Source organism: Planococcus citri, chromosome 4 (assembly GCF_950023065.1).
Source record: "Planococcus citri chromosome 4, ihPlaCitr1.1, whole genome shotgun sequence".
Classification (NCBI taxonomy): domain Eukaryota; kingdom Metazoa; phylum Arthropoda; class Insecta; order Hemiptera; family Pseudococcidae; genus Planococcus; species Planococcus citri.
In genome coordinates, this window is record NC_088680.1 from 32346251 (window position 1) to 32364190 (window position 17940).

Genomic DNA, 17940 nt, shown 5'->3' on the forward strand with positions numbered 1-17940 from the left:
TTCAAGTACGTACTTGAGCAAATTCATTCCATCTAAATTGATGAAAAATGGTTTCACGACGAAAAAAAACGAGAAGTAGGGTTTTGAAAATATAGTATGAACTAGATTTCAGCAGCGTTCTAGCTCAATTTGATTTAATTTTGAGTTCTTCCAGGAAGTAGAACCAATTCATCCAAAAGAAACACCTTATGGAGATATATTTTATCCATTATTATGATACCTCCAACAGCCAAAGCCAATTATAGAATTTTAACCAAACAAATTCATTCCATCAAAATTGATGAAAAATGGCTTAACGACGAAAAAAGACATTTAAAAGAGTTGATCCCAGTGCAAAGAAAAAACACTAGAAAAATTTATTAAAATGATAAACTCCCAGATAAATTGAAACTTTGGTCCAGAGTTCGGAGCAACATAGACAAGGTGAAAAAACTCAAAACAACTCTGATACAATTCCTCGAATTTAATCACAGATCACCACATAAAATAATTATTGATCACATGTTAAGTATTCAAATTTTCAGTTTTTCCAGGAAAAAGGAAAAATTCCACAAGAAACATATGATGGAGATGTATTTTATTTATTAGTATGATACCTCCAACAGCCAAAGCCAATCATAGAATCCCAAGTAAGCAAATTCATTCCATCGAAATTGATGAAAAATGGCTTCACCACGAAAAAAAAACTTTTAAAAAAGCTGGCCAGATGCCAAGAAAAAATACCAGAAAAATTTGTTAGAATCGCAGATAAATTGAAACTTTGATCAGTTTGGAGCAACCCAACGTAGACAAGGTCAAAAAAACTCAAAACAAATCACAGATTACTGGGTGATTCTCAAAAAGTGGTAAGTTTTGTGTCCACAGCAAATTCCTCAATGGTTTTAGCATGATTTTTAAAAAAATTTTGTTGGTCCATACAAGCATCACCTCCCTCACATTTTACACTTTAATAACGGAAAAGAGAAACAAACTGGCCCTGGCGAAGTGAGGGCAAAAGATCTCGAAAATCGTTATTTCGAGAGGTATAAGAAACTATATTTTTTTGTGTGATGAGTTGTTCATAAGTATCTAACTTAATTAAGTTTCCGGTAATTATAAGTAGGTAGGTGGTACCTACATACTTTGAATTTTCCCGTAATTTTTTTTTCTTGAAAAAATACTTTAAAGGAAATACATGAAAATTATTTTTTGATAAAAACCTGAAAGTTAGGTAAGTTTTTTTTTATTAACCTATTGATAATTAATTTTTTCTTGTTTTTTTTTTGTTTTTATCAGGGTCGGGATATTTTTTTATCAATGATTCGGAAAACGAGATGGAAAATATAGACTGTCTCAATCAGCCAGGCAGGTAAAAATTTGAATTCCAAAGAAAATGCAAGTGCTGTAGATACCGGAATTTATTCCAGTAGCCGTGGAAAATGTAGATGTAACCCAAAAGTCAGATGAACGAACACTGCAAGTGAACGTAAGGTTTTATTGGTAAAAAAATTTTAAGTAGATGTTGAAAGAAAATGTTGAGTGGAAAATATTATAAAAGTACCTATTTTCTGTTTTTAGTTGTGGATGTGGGAAATGTAGATGTAACTTAAAGTATATAAAAAGTGAGGTCACATTTTTTTTTGAGGAGAGGAAAAATTTGTTGTGACACATTATGCACACAAAAAAATAACCTATAAACGTCATCACGCTGACGACCGTCTATCGAAGTTTTTCGTCCATTTTTATAAATCAGCTGATAGGTAACTGTCCCATACGAAAACGTCATCTTCCTGCCTAAATGTTCACGAAACGTCATTCATCTTCTTTCTAATTTCATCAAAACGTCATTTTTCGGATATTTTATACCTCAAACGTCATCCTATGGCTGAGCATGAAATCCGACTAATATAGGATCACGAGTGACCAAACTTTTAATTAGTATACAAAACCCACAAAAAGTTGTAAAATTCATTCAGTTCTCTTCCAAGTTCTATAAGAATTGATATCTTCATAAATGAACTTAAAGAGCCACAGTAAAACAATAATTAGTATACCTATCTGTTTGTTAAAATAGTTCGCGAGTATTTTAATGTGTTTTAAAGTACTTTATTACGGTTTAAAAAAGTGAATAAACATTTTAAAACTGACTACCACAACTTCAAAATTTCAAAATTTGAATGATATTAAAAAAAAAAATCGAACTTGAAAAAGAAAAGGAAACGAGCCCGAGTAAAGCGAAGCCAAAAGCGTTCAAAAATTCATGTTTTGAGAAGTAGAAAAAAAGTTTTTTATACACGGTCTAAGAGTTCATTTTTTAAATTAAAACTTCAGAAATTTCTTAAATTTGAACAATAAGTTTTCTACTTTGAAAAAGAAGAAGAGCAAATAGCCCCAGTAAAACAAAGGCAAAAATGAGCCCTTTTTTACGAAATTTTTCGAACATTCTATGTAGAAAAAAGAGAAATAAATTTGATAATTTGAAGTGTGATTGAGTAAAAGCATGACCTTTTTGATGAAAAGTAATAAATTAGGACAACTGCAGCACTTGTACCTAGGATCGCGTCGTTAAACCCCCCGATGAAAACAAAACTCGCACTGGAGGCTCCAGAATGTCCATGAATAGTGGACTGAAATTCGATTTACAGGAGTTGATATTACGTTCGTTTCAGTTTGATTTTCATGATTTTTACTGAATAAGTGTACATTTTTTTTTTTTTCAAAGCATCAATTCCAAAAATGGTCAATTTTGAATTTAATTCACCCAAAAACGCAATTTGAGCAGCTGAAATTTCGATTACGAAGGTTTCAGACCATAATATTTTCAAAAATCGTACTCCTGTTCAAATTGGGACTTGGGAGGCGATCTGAAGAAAAATGTTACCAACCTAAGTATCCCTCCGAGTAATCTCGTGAATCATTCCATTCAAAATCACTCTGATTATCTTCAAAAACACAAAAAACTTCACAAATCTTGCATAAAAACTAGCATGATATTATAAAAACAACAAATTGAATTCGTTCATATCGAGTAGCTCGTATCGCCACCACCCTCTTGCACGACGAAATACGAAAAATCATCGGCGTCTCGACGACACCATAGTCGTCGTCGAGGCACAAGAGACAGACGTTTGTTTATTTGGCGCCGTCATAATTCGCAAATACCTTTTACGGTTTCCCTGCCTTTATAATTCGCTTATACTACTTTTACTACGTGTTCATTCTCTTCCATACTCAACCAAACGATTTTATACACCCATTGAAATCCACCATATTTTCCGGAATTCTCATCGTCGTCGTATCCGTCGTTTTTACTACATATTCCACCGCATACAGCATACCACAAACAGCACAGTCACTAACAATACCATGAGTGTATACGATTCAATCGCTAAAAATAAAAAGATAAATTTCCCTAGGCGACGAGCGAGCCTTTTCTTTGTACCATTACCGATGTGTGGGATGCGGGGCGGGGGGGAGGGGGTGGAGGAAATAGAGGAAAGAAAAATAATATAAGAAGGCTCGGAGTCAGTTCGCCTTATATCCTGAATAACGACGACTTTTACTACAACAACGACTACCGAAAGTGCGTGTGTTTCTTCCTCATACTACCAGTTTCATCTTTTTGACTAAGGAAAAATCAGTGAGAGGGGGTAAGTGGGGAGATATCATCGCCTATGTTATTGTATCGTAGTTGTCTTTATTTTCTTGACTTATGAAAGTAATCTCCTGCTTTGATTTCCTTTCTAATTTAATTTACTAAAATTTCCTTCAGACATGGTGGTCTCCATTACAGACAACTCCTTACCAAATACTATCTCGAGAAGTCGAGACAGCCAATGGAGCACCACAGATGATAAAAAATAACACCGTTAAGAGTATAAAATACACCAAAACGAAGCAAAAAGCAGGATAATGAGACCTTTCTCGCGACGTGTTGATTTACTAAAGGTATTATTTATATAAGTTAGCATTGTATCTATATGTATAGAAAACCACACCACAACGGTGCTATTTTCTTCGCTATTTTTATTTATTACACGAGCTAGGAGAGGGGGAGGGGGGTTAAAAATGAACATCGACGACACCAGCATCAAACCGGGTACAAATAGAAATAAATAACGAAAAACGAAACGTAAACAGAATAAAGAAACGGGAGAAAATCACAAAGTATTAAGACACAACGTGTACTTTATACACGCGAAAAATACAACAACCGAGATGCGGATATTTAGAACACGTCGCGTCTTCTTCCCTTCACAACTTCCCTCGTCTGCTTGTTTTATCCTCTCTCAAGAGTCAACGACATCGAAATACGTGAACTTTTCTTTTCGTGACATCCATCCATCGTGTGCTTTTTTTGTTTTGTTGTTTTTCAGTATCGCGATGGAGAAAAAAAAAGACCAGGGTGGAAAAAAAGCTAAAAGCTTTACGCGAACTCGTGAGCTTTTAGACGAATTATGTATAATATGGTATTTTTATACTATGGCTCTATATACAAGCACATGTCGTATACTTAAAATTAGCGTGTTGTATGAAGGGATCATCGCGTAATGGAACGGAGCGAATTATAAAAGGAAACTTTTTCGTCGTCGCATGCAGGGCAGCTAAAATATGTAGCACTCGATGTTGATGAGGATAAGTTACGTTTTCTTTTTAAAAATCGAGAAAACCCCTTAAATCTACAGCTAAAACAAAATTACAATTTTATTATAATTGTGAAAATTTGGAGACAGATAATCTTGAACGTTTCAAGCAAGACACACTTTTTTTTTATTAATAAGTATGGTCCCTCCAACAAGCGACGCAGAAGATATTATAAATCAGCGCACACTTTATTTTTATTAATATGGTCCCTCCAACAGCCAAAGCAGTTTTCAATTGAAAGTTCAGTGGTAAAGAAAGGACTTCATTTGGATAAAAAACAAAACTTTTTGTTCTAAACACAAGAATAAATTGTTGATAAACATTGATAAGTGATAAATGCAGTTATCTTCATAAAAGAAGTTCAAGCCAGAAAATTACTAAAATTGTAGCAGAAGTTGAAAAAGATGTTTACCCACTATTTTCAAGATAATTTCCTTGAACACCGTCATTAAGTAATATAATTTTTGAATCTCTTTTACTCATAAAGTTTATAATGTGGTTTAGAATTAATTTTCGATAAAGCTACAGATTTTCAAATTTCATATATCATCTGCGATCTCCTCCCGCCACCCCTATCTAGGATTAAGATTATAATCTAAATTATACATTTTACTCTTCCGTTACTCTATAGTTATTATTTTGCTACAATCTATGACAATGAATAGAGATTAGATTAATAGTTCTGCAACCCAAACTAGTCTACAGTCCAAGCGCAAAAAAGTGTCATTTGAGTTGACCATTTTCGGGGGCAAAAAAAAGAGTTGGCATTTCGTTAGTATCTTATTAACATTCAAGAAAATGGACATTTCGGATTTTTTGACTGGCACAATAGGGAGCTGGAGCCTCAAAACCCCCATTTTTCGAAGTTGGCGGGGGGAAAAATTTTTTTTTTTTAATTTGGTAGAGGACACTCTCCCGAGTATAGATATATACTTTTTTTGAGTTGGATTCCGGCACAGTTGCGTTCCAGAGCTGCATAAAGGCAATTTTTTGCCAATTTTGGCACTTTTTCACATAAAAACGACTCTGTAGAAGCAATATGGCCTGGGGAGCAAAAAATACGCACCTACATGATTGCATCCATTCATCCCACGCTGATAGAGACCAACTTTGTGAAAAACGGCCGGCACAATGACCCGCAGTGAATTTTCAAAGTTACGCATCCAGGCCATTTCATTTAAAAAAATTGATGCATGACATTTTGACAACGTGACCTTGCGACCTATCAAAGTGGGTTAAAATTTCGCGAGAAAACCGAAAATCTCAATGAAAATTTTTTTTGAGCGTCTCATGAAAATTTTGAGCTAAAAAATTGTATGAATCATTTCTCAAATAGGTACTTTTAGTCTGTTGTAACATGTGACCTATACAAAATGGTTAAAATTTTGCGAGGAAACCGAAAATTTCAATGAAAATTTTTTTTGAGTGTTTCATGAAAATTTTGAGCTAAAAAAATTGCGTGAATCATTTTTCAAGTACATATGCCATCAGTCTGTTGTAACATGCGACCTATGCAAATGGGTTAAAATTTCGCGAGAAAACCGAAAATCTCTATGAACATTTTTTTTGAGCATCTCATGAAAATTTTGCAGTAAAAAAATTGTATTAACTATTTCTCAAGTATTTTCAGTCTGTTGTAACATGCGACCTATGTGAAATGGTTGAAGTTTTGGGTAAAATATAAGTAAAGATTTGGATAGATTTTTATAAAAGGCTTATCTCAACAATCTTGAGACTCAAAAATCTTGTACATTGTTCAATATTTTCAATGAAATATCCTCAAGATCGCTTCAGTTTGGTAAACTCAACACAAAACGGACACAAAATTTAGCCGAATCTGATACCCCCACCAGGCACAATCGTAGTTTACTAGGTGGCACTAATATTGCCATCCAGTTTATATGTTATTTTATGCTCTGAACGTTGACGAACAAGAACCATTCAAGAAAGGCACGTATTGCATCATCCGTTACTCCAACTATTCCTCATCGCCAACCTTTTAACTTACACAATCATTATGCCTGCATTTTCCTACAATTACCTAGTAGGTATTTTTTGGAATATGATAAGTATATAAAAGTGAAAATATTAGGTATATATGAAAATCAGTAAAATCAAATTTCATCAACATCTTGTTGTTTTACATGGAATTTCCAACCCTATATCAGAAGTCGGATTACGTACCTACTTCATTAAAAATAGTGAAAAATTAATGTGACTCATGGGGCTCAAAATTGTTGAGCTTTGCTTTCTATACATGAAAAAAAAACTATTCAAATCTTTGTATTTCACGCGAAATTTTAACCCTTCCATATACTTAGGTTGTTACAACAGTTTGAAAGTACTTTAGAAATGATTCATGCCATTTTTTTAGCTCAAAATTTTCATGAGATGCTCAAAAAAAATGTTCATAGAGATTTTCGGTTTTCTCGCGAAATTTTAACCCATTTGCATAGGTCGCATGTTACAACAGACTGATGATGGCATATGTACTTGAAAAATGATTCATGCAATTTTTTTAGCTCAAAATTTTCATGAAACACTCAAAAAAAATTTTCATTGAAATTTTCGGTTTCCTCGCAAAATTTTAACCATTTTGTATAGGTCACATGTTACAACAGACTAAAAGTACCTATTTGAGAAATGATTCATACAATTTTTTAGCTCAAAATTTTCATGAGACGCTCAAAAAAAATTTTCATTGAGATTTTCGGTTTTCTCGCGAAATTTTAACCCACTTTGATAGGTCGCACGATCACGTTGTCAAAATGTCATGCATCAATTTTTTTAAATGAAATGGCCTGGATGCGTAACTTTGAAAATTCACTGCGGGTCATTGTGCCGGCCGTTTTTCACAAAGTTGGTCTCTATCAGCGTGGGATGAATGGATGCAATCATGTAGGTGCGTATTTTTTGCCCCCCAGGCCGTATTGCTTCTACAGAGTCGTTTTTGTGTGAAAAAGTGCCAAAATTGGCAAAAAATTGCCTTTATGCAGCTCTGGAACGCAACTGTGCCGGAATCCAACTCAAAAAAAGTATATATCTATACTCGGGAGAGTGTCCTCTACCAAATTGAAAAAAAAAATTTTCCCTCCGCCAACTTCGAAAAATGGGGGTTTTGAGGCTCCAGCTCCCTATTGTGCCAGTCAAAAAATCCGAAATGTCCATTTTCTTGAATGTTAATAAGATACTAACGAAATGCCAACTCTTTTTTTTGCCCCCCAAAAAATTGAACTGTTTTCGGTTTCTAGAGCACTTTTTGGTGTTTGGACTGTAGACTGTAGACTAATTATCTTGAGACAAACAGAAAACAGACAGATGAGGAAATTGTTGTTATTATGGGAAGTATTACTTCAGAATAATTCGACTAATAATTCTGCAACCCAAACTACACCAAAGTACGTCGGAATGCTGATCATATGGGATAATTTAATTTATTATGATAGTCAAGATTCTATAACTCCTTGAATATTGTATGCCCCATAGCAGAAATTTGACAAAGGCACAAAAATGGTCCTTTTCAGTTTTAGCATAATTGCGGAAATAAAGATGCTATGATAGATAAACATTTTCAAAGTGCTCTGATCAGGATTGTTGAATGTTTTTGTGTAAATAAGTATGTAGTGTGGCTATCACTTCATTTGGGAGTCGCAATATTTCAGTGAAGTCATTCTCTTTGAGTTGCTTCAAGGTATCTACATTGTCCACATTATAGGCATTGAAGATCACTGAAATTTCATATAAATGAAGTTATTTGAAATTCTTAAACGCTGCAACAAATAAGTGGCATACTTTTAAAAACTAACCTATCAGCTCTTGTGGTAAATGCATTTCCGTCAGTTCGCTGCATAATGGATGGTCCATCAGAGCATTCATATATCTACTGATGATTGCATTTTTGTAGAAGCTTTTAACAAGTGTATCCACCGAATCAGAACTGTTAACTGGGGGGAATTAAATTTGTTAGATACAAAATATGTACGTCTACGTATGTACAGGTAGCCACGAATGTTGCTCTAACTAATACTAAGGATCTATCAACAATCAACATTTAAAAAAAAATAATGATAGGTCCTGAAAGCGTTAGGTAGAGGTACCCATAAATATGTACTAATAATTCGTTTTATTTTTCGTTGTTCTATATGTATACCTATTGTAAGTATTTTATTTATTTAGAAGTAGGTATGTACTCGTTCCATGTTTACCTTGTTCTTCCAGTACAGCCAACAAGAAATCAACTTCATCGCGTGTTTTATTTGCTATTTTCAATTTTATGACGTGGTCTTCATGCTTTCCAATAGCAATGTATACCAGCGTAGAATGTTTCATTGGGTACGTTCTGTAGCGTCCGGTGCATTGGATGGCTTGTAATAGCACGCGTTCAATGGGTATGCTATTATCGCTCCTGAATTCGATGATGGCGTCGATATCATATGCATCACTGGACAAAAATAAGTCGGGCTTCTTCGGTAGAAGGTCAACTTTCTTGTCATTAGGATATATTAAATAATTATGGTTTAGGCCCATTGCAAAATCATGTCCTCGCAGATATTTCGCCACAACCAATAGGACCCCTGCGATTGCTTCTTCGTTGTCATACGCGTACATCTTCTTATCGCGAAATTCAAACGCTGTGCCATTCACGTCGGAATTAAATGTTGTGTAAGGTCCATTAGCGGCAAACAATTTCAGGACAGAGTTTTCGAAATCTTCAGCGTTGGTGGTTCGTTGGGTCATGTCACCAAAGTTAGATAATAGTATTTCTAAACTTTCAGCACATTTTTGGCTCAAGGTACAAAACAGTCTTGCATACGTTTCAAGCAATCCAGTGTTCATGTTGATGACGTATGATTGGATGGCATCTTTAATTTCATTGTTGGGTATTTTCAACGAAATCTTCGTCCTGTCTTCGGTGTCAATATTTTTAGAAATATCCTCATGGTGGTCAACCGGGGTAAGGTACCCAGCTTGCACTAACAATGCGAATGCAGCTATATTGGTATAAAGAGATATATCATGAAGATTTTTCTCCACTTTAGTGTGTATAAGATCATTTAAACGTTCACCGTACTTCGAAGGCAACAAGGCGATGTAACAGTAACTAATTTTGATCGGTATATCGTCCAGTAATTTCCTGGTATATTCCATAAAGTCCGGATATTTCAGAAGTTTGAAGATTGAACTCGGGGCGGATGTCTCTTCCCAGAAATTCCCTACAAAATGCTTATTGACAAAATTCATTAAACTCCACGCGGATATATGTTTTAATCCAGGTTTGTTCAGCACGGAGTAGCCGTCATAGCGATTAATAGCATTTTGAATGACTTTATCATCAATCATACGTTTCGAAGCGAGAGATCGAAATTCGTCCAAATTAATCCCGTAGTATGGACTCAGCTTACCCATGTTGATGAAATTTGTTACCTCGAAACCCGATTCCATTTGACTAAATGTTGCGACTCCGGCAACTCGAGAAATACCTGTCATTATGAGTTTGTGGACGTTGCTATTACCTTTAAAAGTGCCTATAAAAAAACTTGCAAAGAAGCCGAGTATTTCCCTAGCTTCTTCTTCATTAGATCGATTTCCGCTGAAGTAAAGATTGTTGTAAAACGAATTGTACTCGTCTATTAAAACAACTACTTCTTTGCCATGATGTAATTTCAACTCATCTATTAAGAAGTGTATACCGATCGCCGGTTCTGATCCTTGCATATATTTTTTAAATCTATAAATGTTGCAATGCATTTTGGATTTTTGAGATGCGCAAAGCGCGCTGTCCTCCAAGTCACTGTACCAGCCGTCTAATAAATATCGATGTGATTTAAAAACATTCGCGGTTTGTTCTTTAAATACGGACATGCAACCTTTCCATCCATACATCCCTTTGAAATTCAACAAAATCACAGGGTATTGTTGCATATGTTTATCGAGACTTGAAAAATTGGCGATCAGTGGTTTGTCTTCAAGTAATACCTTTTCCTGGTTCCTTGGGTTGTAAATTATACCTTCTCTAAAGAACCAGTATGCACGAGATTCATTGCGAGGGATCAATTGCAAAGTTTCACCTTTCTGGAAGTCGTATTCATTGGTGGGGATTTCCAAGAACAACTTTATCATTGATAAATTTATCGATTTGCCCCATCTTCTGGCGCAAGTTATAGTATCATATTTTTTGCGAGACTCAGCGATGGTTTGAAGAAGCAAGGTTTTGTCAACCCAAGCACTACTCTTGATAATCATGTCCAGAAATGATTCTGAATATGGGTAAATAACGTTTTCAACAGTTGAAATATCAACATTCTTCTTAATGCAAATAGCATGGGGGACTGGCCGGTCATCTGAGTAAATCACCACCACCAAATGTGAGATTGCGAAAATTATACTCAATAAATACATGTCAATCCGTTCGGAAAACTACAAAAAAAAAGAAATTTAAATTCAGAAGTATGAAAAAAGGATTCGTTATCAATTATCATCCTTTTATAATTTAATCACCCAGTTGACCAATAATCCCGATAATTTTTTATAATACCTAGTAATCAGCTGATTATGTACCCTACCATACTATTATCAGTATTAAATTACAAAGTTGCTTTTACATCCGAATATCAAAGATTAGTTCAAATTTTTTAATTTCATATCATCTGCAATTAGTGAAAGAAAATTGACTTCCGTGTACATCAATTTGTTCAGCTTCAACTTTGTTTTTTCAGAGTGAGAAATTCTTACTTACTTCGCACACAAACACATTCATACTTTCTTCAAAAAGGATGGAAAATTTGGACGATTCGGTGAAACAAAACGAAAATAATAAAAATATTGTATCATTTTTAAAGGAATTTTTCATCATAAAAAATATCGATAAATACCTACTCATCGACGATACATCAAAGTTTTCAAATATTGTATCGAAAAATACTGATAAGTATAAAAAAATTACAAATATCAAATGTAAGGGTTAAACCTCGCCACTACTAAAAACCATATGCGTTAAAGCAGGGAATATAGGCTATTAGATCGCCGTAGGGTAAAATTAATCGACTAGTAGATAGATTGAGACTGAAATCGATGAAAATTTAAATATGAACTTACCTAACGATGTGCTCAGTAATGAACTACGTAGTTATTTAGGTGGGCACAGATGGATACCTAATTCAGCTTACGTAATGAAAAAAATATGAGTTGTAATAGATTTCTGTTAGATCGTACTCGCCAGTTAATCAATAATTCCGATAATTTGCTATAATCAGCTCATTATACGCAAGTATTTATTTTCAATTTTTTTCTACCCCGAATATTAAAAGGTCAGTACAGATTTTCAAATTTCATATCAGCTGCGATCAGTAAAAGAACATAAACTCAAACTGTTCGTACAATATTTTCATTTCTACTTTCCTACAAAATTCTCCACTAAAATTTTTAATTTTTAATTTCGGCGCACTTTCACATATATAGCCAACTTGGATCTAGCTAGAACATTGCACTAACTTCGTGTACATTGAAAGGGAATAGCATTAGAAAGATTTTTGGGTGTGTGGAGACGCTTAGAGGTAGGGATGTGGAAGTTGTGGAGGTCGTGGAAATGTATGCTCTGTTCATGGTAACTAAAGACTGGTATTACGAAAAACCCAAAATGGCTGATTTATGCACCGCTCTGAAAGCCCTTGCGAATAAGTGTGGCGCATTTGAGATAACAAAAAATATGCCATTCCCAAACTGGACTGAGGTCTGGACAAGGTTGAATAGACCACCATGAAGCAAACGGATCAGGACTAGCCTTTTTTCAGACTAACAATCCAATAACAGAGTACACATTATCGGCAACCTGTGAAGATTACTCCCCAGGCGATATTATAATCATACTTGAAAATATATTCGACGAAGCCAATTGGAATAATGTTAAATATGGAGATGAGGAAGTAAGTTCTTTTTTTGTTTATTTTTTTCTTTCATCAACTCCAAAAGGAGAAAACCAACCAAAGTGGAAACGATACCCAAGATTGGACCAAAACCCAGAATAGATTTAATATTAGTCCTTACGAGTAGGTTTGTAGATACTTAAACATAAGGTTGTATTTGATCTTAAGATGTACATACAAATATTGATTAATACATATTAAGACGTAAAGGTCATGGACCTAGGTGGTTATAACCTGTCTCGCTCCCCTCCCTCCACCCCTATCTAGGATTAAGATAATAATCTAAATTATACATTTTACTCTTACGTTACTCTTTAGTTCCTATTTTGCTACAATTTTTTGGGTAGTTGATAAAAATTAAAAGAGTTACCTTTCTAACCAGAACCGCAATTTTTCAACAGCAAATTAAATCTAATGTGGTAAAATTGAGTTGGCTGAAGTGGTTTGTGAGAGTTGGTCAAAGTTTCAGTATTGTTTAGGAACTTGATAACTGAAGTTTTATTGTTAACTGTATATATATATTTTTTCATATCGTTCATCTAACTATAAGAAAGTACATCTTGTACATCAAGATTTTTTTGAATAAAGTAATTATGATGAAAATCATCCTTGCTCAAATTTTAGAATATCAGAAGCTAAAAAAGAAAATAGAGGAACTCATATGTAGTACATTGGCTCAGTTCTTATATATGTAGCTACTCAAATCACAAACCATATTACAATCCCGCAACCGACACATTACTACAGCAACCTCATGTAGTTATATGCCAACAATGCAATGGCTTCTCCAACAGCTGAAGTCAATTGTGAGACTATAAAAGTTTTCATTCCACTCGAAAGAATGTGAACTAATCGAAGAATGATAGCGCAGAAGGGAAACGAATTTCAAACAATTTTCAGCATAAATTTGATATAAACGTAGAAAAATTGAGTAGGAGAGTATTGAAACATCAAACATGCATTCTGCTGAATTAAGTAAACAACCTGTTCCTACAAACTGCGGAAGCTGCAAGTTATTCATTTTAGTTTCAGATCTGAGGAGGGATACGGGCAAAAATGCCTCAATTATTATAGTTTTGTTGTTTATATCTACATATTATACATTACAATTCATGGGGGTGTACCATATTGTGTTTACTCTGGTACCAATAAAATTATAATAAGTACTTAATTTTAATATTTATGCTCAATTGCACCACATGGCCTATTCAATGAATTAAACAGGAGCGACGTAAACTAATTTTACTTAAGGGGGGGGGGAATCTTGAGAAAAATGCCAACTATAAAATCGCAAATTTTCCAACTTTTTAATAAGATAATTGTGTAATCATTTTCTCAAGATTGAAAATCTAATTTGATTTTGCCTGCAGACATTTTAAAAACAATTCTACATACAAAACTTTAAAAAAAATGGAAGATATCTGCTCGCTCCGTAAGTGTGTCTTATTTATACTCAAAGCAAAGAAAACTATTTAATGACCAAGGATATAGGCGAAAGGTAAACAAAAAAGTTGATGAAACTTGTACCTAAGTGAAAGAAATACCTATACCTAGGTATTTATAAACAAGACAACCAAGTAGAAATTATAAAATGTGAGCTATATGCTAGTATGTACATACATTAAATGAGAAATTTATGTAGTGTTGTGTAGTCCACAAGTGCGTGGATCAAAATGCTTTTTAACACTTAAGTATCATTTTTTATCATCATTGTGGTGACTAAAGGGTCCATGGTGACTGAAATAAATACCGGTGTATTATTTGAAGAAATCAAAAATGAGATAGTTTATGAGAATTCAGGTCCATTAATGTATTCAGTGCAGTATAAATTGCCATCTACCATTGAAGTGAACCAATATGCCAAGATAAGATGTGACAGAACAGTGGACCCAGAATGCTTATTGTTTAGAAGAAATTAATACTTGACTATAATAGCAAAGAAAGCAGTAAGTCAGTAAATGACCTATCCCAAGGATGTGAAAATGAGGGAAAAAAGAGGTATGTAGTTTATTGGAGATGCTGTAGGGACAGGGGTAGTCCCAATCTATGACAATGAATAGATTCAATTAATAGTTCTGCAACCCAAACTACACAAAAGTAAGTTGGTTTGTTGATCTTGGAAATTGAAGGGGCTTAAATATGGAATAATTCCATTTATAATGATTTATATTTCTCAAGATTCTATAATACATATGTAGTAGGAATATTTATAAACAAAATAGGCACGCACCTACACAGTGCTAATCAGCACGTAGGCACGCGCCATAAGGTAATATAATGTACGAATATGCTGTCCAATACATTCATTAGACCACACTGAGTCTTCTTCATTACAAGTGGCGCTCAATCGCGGGTATGTAATCCGATCAGTCGTGTGTCCTGTGTAATGACTGCCGAGGTATTTTAATTTGCAAATATTGCAAGCATTGCGAAATGTCGTTATTGTAAAGTAATTGAAAGAAAAAAAAATGCTAGATCACGCATATTCGTGTGTGTACATATATAACAATTTATAAAGAATACATTCCAATGGTTTTTTCATGGGCAGTTTATTTACAAGTATATTTTCGCGATTATGTTGAAGAAATTCATTAATTCAATGCTGAACATAATTTTTGGAGTTCCCAAGTGCAGAATAATGATATGAGAAGAACCAATGGGTTTGGCTTGGAGGTCAAAATTTGAGGTCCACAAAAACAATTTTGGCAGTCAATACAAATTGATCCAACCAGTGAGCAGTCAATGTATTTCAATTAATGAATAGCCCATGCTAGAGAAGCCAATGAGAATTCCATTATCTACCAAAATTTCCATGTGTCCAGCCAATGAGCAGTGTAGTCCATGCCAATGAAGGATGAAATCGAACATAAATATATTAGAGTTTCATGGGTAATATGTGAAGACAAAGGAGCAGTTAGAGGAAATCATTGGAGGAGCATTCCCACAAGAACAAGTACAGAAGGATGCTACGATAGATATATTACGAAAAGTACTGGTAAAATTAATTAAGGATAATTTGAAAGTAGGCTTAGAGTTACAGCTCATTAATAGTGTAAAACACAAAACATTAGCTTTAAATGGTCTAGACGAGTTAAAATTTATAGAATTAGAGAATAGAAATAGTGGGCTTACTAGTGAAAAATTAGATAAGACAGGGGAGTTGGCTATAGAAAATAAAAAGAAAGAGGAAGTAGAGTCAGAAGAAAAAGAAAAGCAAAGAAAGGAAAAGGAAGAAATTGAAAAGAGAGAAAAAGAAGAGAAGGAAAAACAAGAAAGAAAAGAGATGGAAAGAAAAAGTACTAACATTTGCAATAAAGGAAACAACTGAGGAGTTAGAAAAGGAGACTGAAAGCTATTCATTTAAGTTGAAGAGGAAGGTTATTTTCTTTCAAGAATTTACTGTTTCTATAATGGAATAATATGTTGATAAATTTAAGTATGTATAGGTCTTAATAGACAATGAATATTTTGTATATTTGTATATGATAGATTTAGGATTTAAAATATTGTTATCTAGATCTAAGAGACGTTGATGAGCGAGGGCGCTCATCTCAAAAACAGGGGAGAAATTTGTAGTAGGAATATTTATAAACAAAATAGGCACGCACCTACACAGTGCTAATCAGCACGTAGGCACGCGCCATAAGGTAATATAATGTACGAATATGCTGTCCAATACATTCATTAGACCACACTGAGTCTTCTTTATTACACATATAACTCCTTGAATATTGTATGTCCTGTTGCAGAGGTTTGACAAGGACACAAAAATGGTATTTTTCAGTTTCAGCATAATTACGGAATTGAAGATGCTATGATCGATTAGCATTTTCAAGGTGCTCTAGTATCTTGTATTCTGTCCATAGAGAAAAAAATATATAAACATACACTTTCTCATAGATCATCAAAATACTCTTAAATCACGTTGGTTGATATTTTGCTTAAAATTCGAGACTAAAAGCACTGGAGTAATTCGAAAATTTCCTCGCTTCGAATTTCAGCCCGAATTAATTTCAAAATTCAGCCATTCCCAGTCTCCGATTCCCAAATCAAAAAACACCACCATTTCGCAGTTCACATCACTGCCAAACGACGACAACACATCACGAGTGAAATTCCCACGTCGATTTTACCGAGCTGACTAATTTGTAATTCGTCGTTTGTCGTTTGAGCTCGTACCAGACTCAAAATACACGCGAATCTAAACACGTCAAACAGGCCATGCCAGGGAAAAGCGAGAGCAGTAAAAGTGTAATTTTCCCTACATCGCGACACCTTGTAAATCTTTCACACGCATTAATTCACCAAGCCTCGTCGCTCGGTAGCGTTTCAGGCACAAATCCCCCCCCCCCACTGCACCGTGCAGCCCATCTCACACGAAAGGCAACTCGAATGCTTTGAAAATGCGTCCATGTACACAAAAAATATGTACTTTATACTTAGGCGCACACGAGAAGAAAAAATTTCCGCTCGAATCATTTCTCTGCCCCCTGCTCTGGCTTTTTCGTTTTTCGGCGCGAAGCTTACTCGAAGGGGAGGAGGTACACGTACGCGCCAAAACCGACGACCGAGTAAAATTATACGATTGCCGAAAATTTTCTCTCCTTAAACTACGCCCAATGAACCGGAAAATTATTTTTCCTCGTCGATACGTACTATATACGAGGCGACGTAGTACACCACGTATATTATATCGTAGTACGTAAATTCGAATATAATAAATGGACGGCCTCAAAATATTTTGCTCTTTACTGCAACACTTCGCGTCCATTTTCGTGGTACTCTCCCCCTGCAGCTCGAACAGGCTCGAACGCTTTATAAATAATTCAAAAAACGTAAGATACAAAAAAAAAGAACAGGAAGAATGTAGCAGTAGAAAATACGAGTACTTGGAAACGACGCCTCTTTTTTTTCATTCCAAAAAGCTATTTTTATGAAATACGACTGAAAAAAAAAAAAAAAAAGGTGACTGACGAGAAAAAAAATACGAATCTGTGTCAATGATAGGATAAAAAAAATAAATATGTAGGTTGAAATAGAGCTGCAATGTGGAAGTCATTATGAAAATAAAACGTTCAACCAGAAAATATGATCTGGTCGAAATGATAAAGAGTTTCAATATATTGCGAAAACTGGACAAAAAATTATAGCAAACGCAATAAGTAGGTAAAGGTATACCTCCAATAGGCAAAAATTCGAATCATAGCCCAAATCTTAGGCACTGATTTAACTCTCCCATCACCAAATTCCAGTGATCTCCATTGATTCACCGGACTGAAAAGAAACAGAAAAATTAATAAACGATCAAAACATCTATCAACGAGATACTACACACTATGTGCTATAAACAAGAAGACAAACAAGAAACACTTATAGCATGCGGATTAGACAACAA

At 34.6% G+C, this 17940-nt stretch overlaps 1 protein-coding gene across 9 annotated transcripts in view; it reads right to left on the reverse strand.

Annotated features, from left to right (window-relative positions):
• The window catches only part of aPKC (protein kinase C iota type), a 146673-nt gene that overhangs the window by 19592 nt on the left and 109141 nt on the right, over positions 1 to 17940 (reverse strand). Inside the window, exons 1-4 of one of the 9 annotated variants that reach the window (XM_065359781.1) lie at positions 11719 to 11844; positions 8829 to 11040; positions 8430 to 8567; positions 8135 to 8351 (exon numbers count right to left, since the gene is read on the reverse strand). The exons of 3 other annotated variants lie outside the window; for them this stretch is intronic. In XM_065359781.1, the coding sequence (XP_065215853.1) occupies positions 8209 to 8351; positions 8430 to 8567; positions 8829 to 11022 (2475 nt within the window). In that variant the 5' untranslated portion in view covers positions 11023 to 11040; positions 11719 to 11844 and the 3' untranslated portion in view covers positions 8135 to 8208. Of the gene's footprint in view, positions 1 to 8134; positions 8352 to 8429; positions 8568 to 8828; positions 11041 to 11359; positions 11471 to 11495; positions 11669 to 11718; positions 11845 to 17723; positions 17820 to 17940 lie in introns of those variants that run through there. 5 more of the 9 variants (XM_065359783.1, XM_065359780.1, XM_065359784.1 and 2 more) reach the window with 5 other exon arrangements.